This window comes from Oxyura jamaicensis (assembly GCF_011077185.1).
Source record: "Oxyura jamaicensis isolate SHBP4307 breed ruddy duck chromosome 28 unlocalized genomic scaffold, BPBGC_Ojam_1.0 oxy28_random_OJ71351, whole genome shotgun sequence".
NCBI lineage: Eukaryota > Metazoa > Chordata > Aves > Anseriformes > Anatidae > Oxyura > Oxyura jamaicensis.
The window spans coordinates 1-3,269 of record NW_023304866.1 but is presented as its reverse complement, the minus strand read 5'-3'; the positions used below and the strand labels follow the sequence as shown (position 1 = coordinate 3,269).

Here is a 3,269-nt window from a genome sequence, read left to right as displayed (position 1 = left end):
TCGGCGACCCCATCCCTCGGCGACCCCATCCCTCGGCGACCCCATCCTGTTCCCAGTCCTGCCGTGGGATTTCTCTGCTGGCTCTGGTGGCCCACCCTGGTCACTGGAAAAGGAGGGAGATGGGTGCCCAAAGAAACCAGCAGGGCTTTGGAGACCCCCCCCCAGCCGTGGTGCACGGTGGAGGTGGTGGCAGGGTCCAGGCGGTGCCCCCCCCCCCCCCATTATCTCCAACCTGCAGCCTGCGGGTGCTGCTCGGGGAGCTGCATCGTGGCACCAGCACCCTCTGTGCACCCGCAGAAGCTGCACTTCTACCAGAGCCGCCTCCAGCTGCCCGCGCCCAAGTGGACCGAGCTGGCCACGCTGATCGCGCAGTGCATGGACTACGAGCCCCGCCGGCGGCCCTGCTTCCGCGCCCTCATCCGCGACCTCAACAGCCTCATCACCTCCGGTGAGCACGGGTGGGCGCGGGGACGGGTCCCGGCCCCCCGGCTGTCCCCGTCGCCTCACTGCCCGCCGTCCCCCCCCCCCCCAGACTACGAGCTGCTCTCGGACCTGTCGCCCGCCGACGTGACGCTGCGGGACAGCTTCTGGGGGTACGAGCACGTGGCCGTGGGGCAGGACCCCGCGCTCTTCGAGGAGCGGCACCTCAAGTACATCTCGCTGCTGGGCAAGGTGAGGGCAGAGCGGCGACGGTGGGCGCACCGGGGTTTTGGGTGACCCCACTTAGCTGGGCACAAAATGCCATTTGTGGGGGGCGGGGGGGGGGGAAGCTGGGTTTGTGCCCCCAGCCCCATCTGTGCCTTGCCATCCTGGGGGTGGCCAAGGGTTGGGGACAAGGTGGGGGTGTCCCAGGGGCACCCCAGTGTCCCTGACCCCCTGCCCCGCCAGGGCAACTTTGGGAGCGTGGAGCTGTGCCGCTACGACCCGCTGGGCGACAGCACGGGCGAGCTGGTGGCCGTGAAAAAGCTGCAGCAGGATTCGGCCAAGGAGCTGCAGGACTTCGAGAGGGAGATCCAGATCCTGCACTCGCTGCAGCACGACTTCATCGTCAAGTACCGCGGCGTCTGCTACAGCCGGGGTGAGCGCGGGGCAGGAGTGGCCCTGGGAGGGGGGTGGGGGGGTGGGCAGAGGGGTCCTGGGGGCCCCCGGGGCGGCCGTAACGGGTGCGGGTGCGCAGGGCGGCGCGGGCTGCGGCTGGTGATGGAGTACCTGCCCAACGGCTGCCTGCGGGACTACCTGCAGAAGAACCAGCACCGCCTGGAGCACCGGAGCCTGCTGCTCTACGCCTGGCAGATCTGCAAGGTGGGACCGTGTCCTGTGCACCCCCCCCACACACACACAGCCTTGGGGGCATGGTGGCAAAGGGGCTCCCCCGCGGTGGGTGTGTTTGGGGGTCCGGATGGGGACAGGGCGGTGCCACCGCTCCCCCTGGGGGGCACAGCCTGGGTGGTGAGGGGGCCGCGTCCTGCGCAGGGCATGGAGTACCTGGGGGCGCAGCGCTGCGTGCACCGCGACCTGGCCACCAGGAACATCCTGGTGGAGAGCGAGACCCACGTCAAGATCGGCGACTTCGGGCTGGCCAAGCTGCTGCCGCAGGACAAGGACTACTACGTGGTGCAGGAGCCCGGCCAGAGCCCCGTCTTCTGGTGAGGACAGCATGGTGCTGGGGGGGGCGGGGGGCACAGCACGGCCGGACCCGGTGCTCAGCACCCTCCCGCACCGGCAGGTACGCGCCCGAGTCCCTGGCTGACAACGTCTTCTCCCGAGCATCCGACATCTGGAGCTTCGGGGTGCTCCTCTACGAGCTCTTCACCTACAGCAACAAGAGCAGGAGCCCCTCGGAGGTGAGAACCCCCCCCCTCGACCCCCGCCTTCCCCCCTTCCCCTCGCCCTGCTGCTGCGTCCCCACGTTCACTGCCCGCCCCCGCGTCCCCCCAGGAGTTCCTCCGCATGATGGGCACCGAGAAGGCAGTGCAGATCATCTGCCACTTGCTGGAGCTGCTGAAGGACAACAGGCGGCTCCCGGCCCCAGCCGGCTGCCCCGTGGAGGTGAGACCCCCCCAGCCCCCAGCACGGAGGGGGTCCCAGGGCAGCCCCGCGCCCCTGACGCTCCTGTCCTTGTCCCCAGGTCTACACGCTGATGCTGAGCTGCTGGGCTTTTTTCCCCGGCGCCAGACCCACCTTCAGCGAGCTGGCGCCCAAGATCGAGGCGCTGCGGGACGGCCGCAGCAAAGCCCGGGGGTAGTTGGTGCCAGGACCCCCAGAGACGGCATTCTGGGGGCACTGCCGCAGCCCCCCCCCGAGCCCCCAGCCCCCCGCGCCCCTCCCCAGCACGAGGCGCTGACGGACACACGGACGCAGCGATGCTTCGACGGGCTTTAGTGGCTGCGGTCCCGCCTGTCACTGTGCCCATCCCAGCAGGATTTGGGCCATTTCGAATAAATTTTGGTCAATTTGGAAGCTGTCAAGAGGAGACCACGGGAGGGGGGATGCATGGGAAGAGGGGACGTGTATGGATGTCCCCCCCATACAGCACCGAGCTCAACCCTCCGACGAGCCACCAGAGACTCCCCTGGGTGCGGGCGCCAGCAGAAGGGCAGCAGCTCCCCACGGGAGCACCAGGAGCCAGCGGGGCTGGGGGGGCCCACGCTGGGGGGGCCATGGCCATCAAGGCACCCAAAGAGGTCGGCTGGAAGAGAGCGAGGAGGGGTGAGGCACCCGTGGGGTGCCCCCCCATTCGGGTGTCCCCGTGCCGGGGAGGGGTCCCCGCGCTCAGCACTCACCGAAGGCTGTCTGGGGGGGGGGTTGGGGGGCTCCAGTGGGTGCCCCCACACAAGGCCACGGGGCTGCGGATGAACTCGCACCCGCACAGCCTCAGCGCCGGCTCCTCGGCGGCACCGGGGGCGGCTGCCAGCACCCAGCAGCGCGCGGCGGCACGGCACCACCGTGGGCTGCGACGGGGGTGGCTGCGCCCACGGCACCCACGGTGCTGCTGCTTATATCCCCTCCCACGGCCCTGAGCCCGGCACGTGCGTGGGGCAGCCATCTGCGGCTCGGCACCGGCTGTTCCTGGGGCTGAGCACCCTGCCAGGGCCAGAGCTGCCCCCGCCGAGACAAAGCACACGGGCAGGGGTCCTGCAGGCAGCACGGGGACCCCGGGCACGTCTCACCCACCACGCAGAGCCTGGCTGCCAGGGGCAGGATCCGGCCAGCCCCATCCCGGCACCCAGCTCGGACACCCCCCAGGGCACGGCAAAGAGCTGCGAGTA

General features: G+C 70.1%; 1 protein-coding gene across 1 annotated transcript; it reads left to right on the top strand.

The window, feature by feature from the left end:
* The first annotated feature begins 183 nt into the window (after positions 1-183).
* Positions 184-2,684, top strand: LOC118158481 (tyrosine-protein kinase JAK3-like). The gene is made up of 8 exons (XM_035313144.1): positions 184-448; positions 533-672; positions 889-1,078; positions 1,178-1,302; positions 1,474-1,646; positions 1,727-1,844; positions 1,939-2,049; positions 2,129-2,684. The coding sequence occupies exons 1-8, from the start codon at positions 376-378 to the stop codon at positions 2,243-2,245; spliced, it is 1,047 nt and encodes a 348-aa protein (XP_035169035.1). The 5' UTR covers positions 184-375; the 3' UTR covers positions 2,246-2,684.
* The last annotated feature ends 585 nt before the right edge of the window (positions 2,685-3,269 follow it).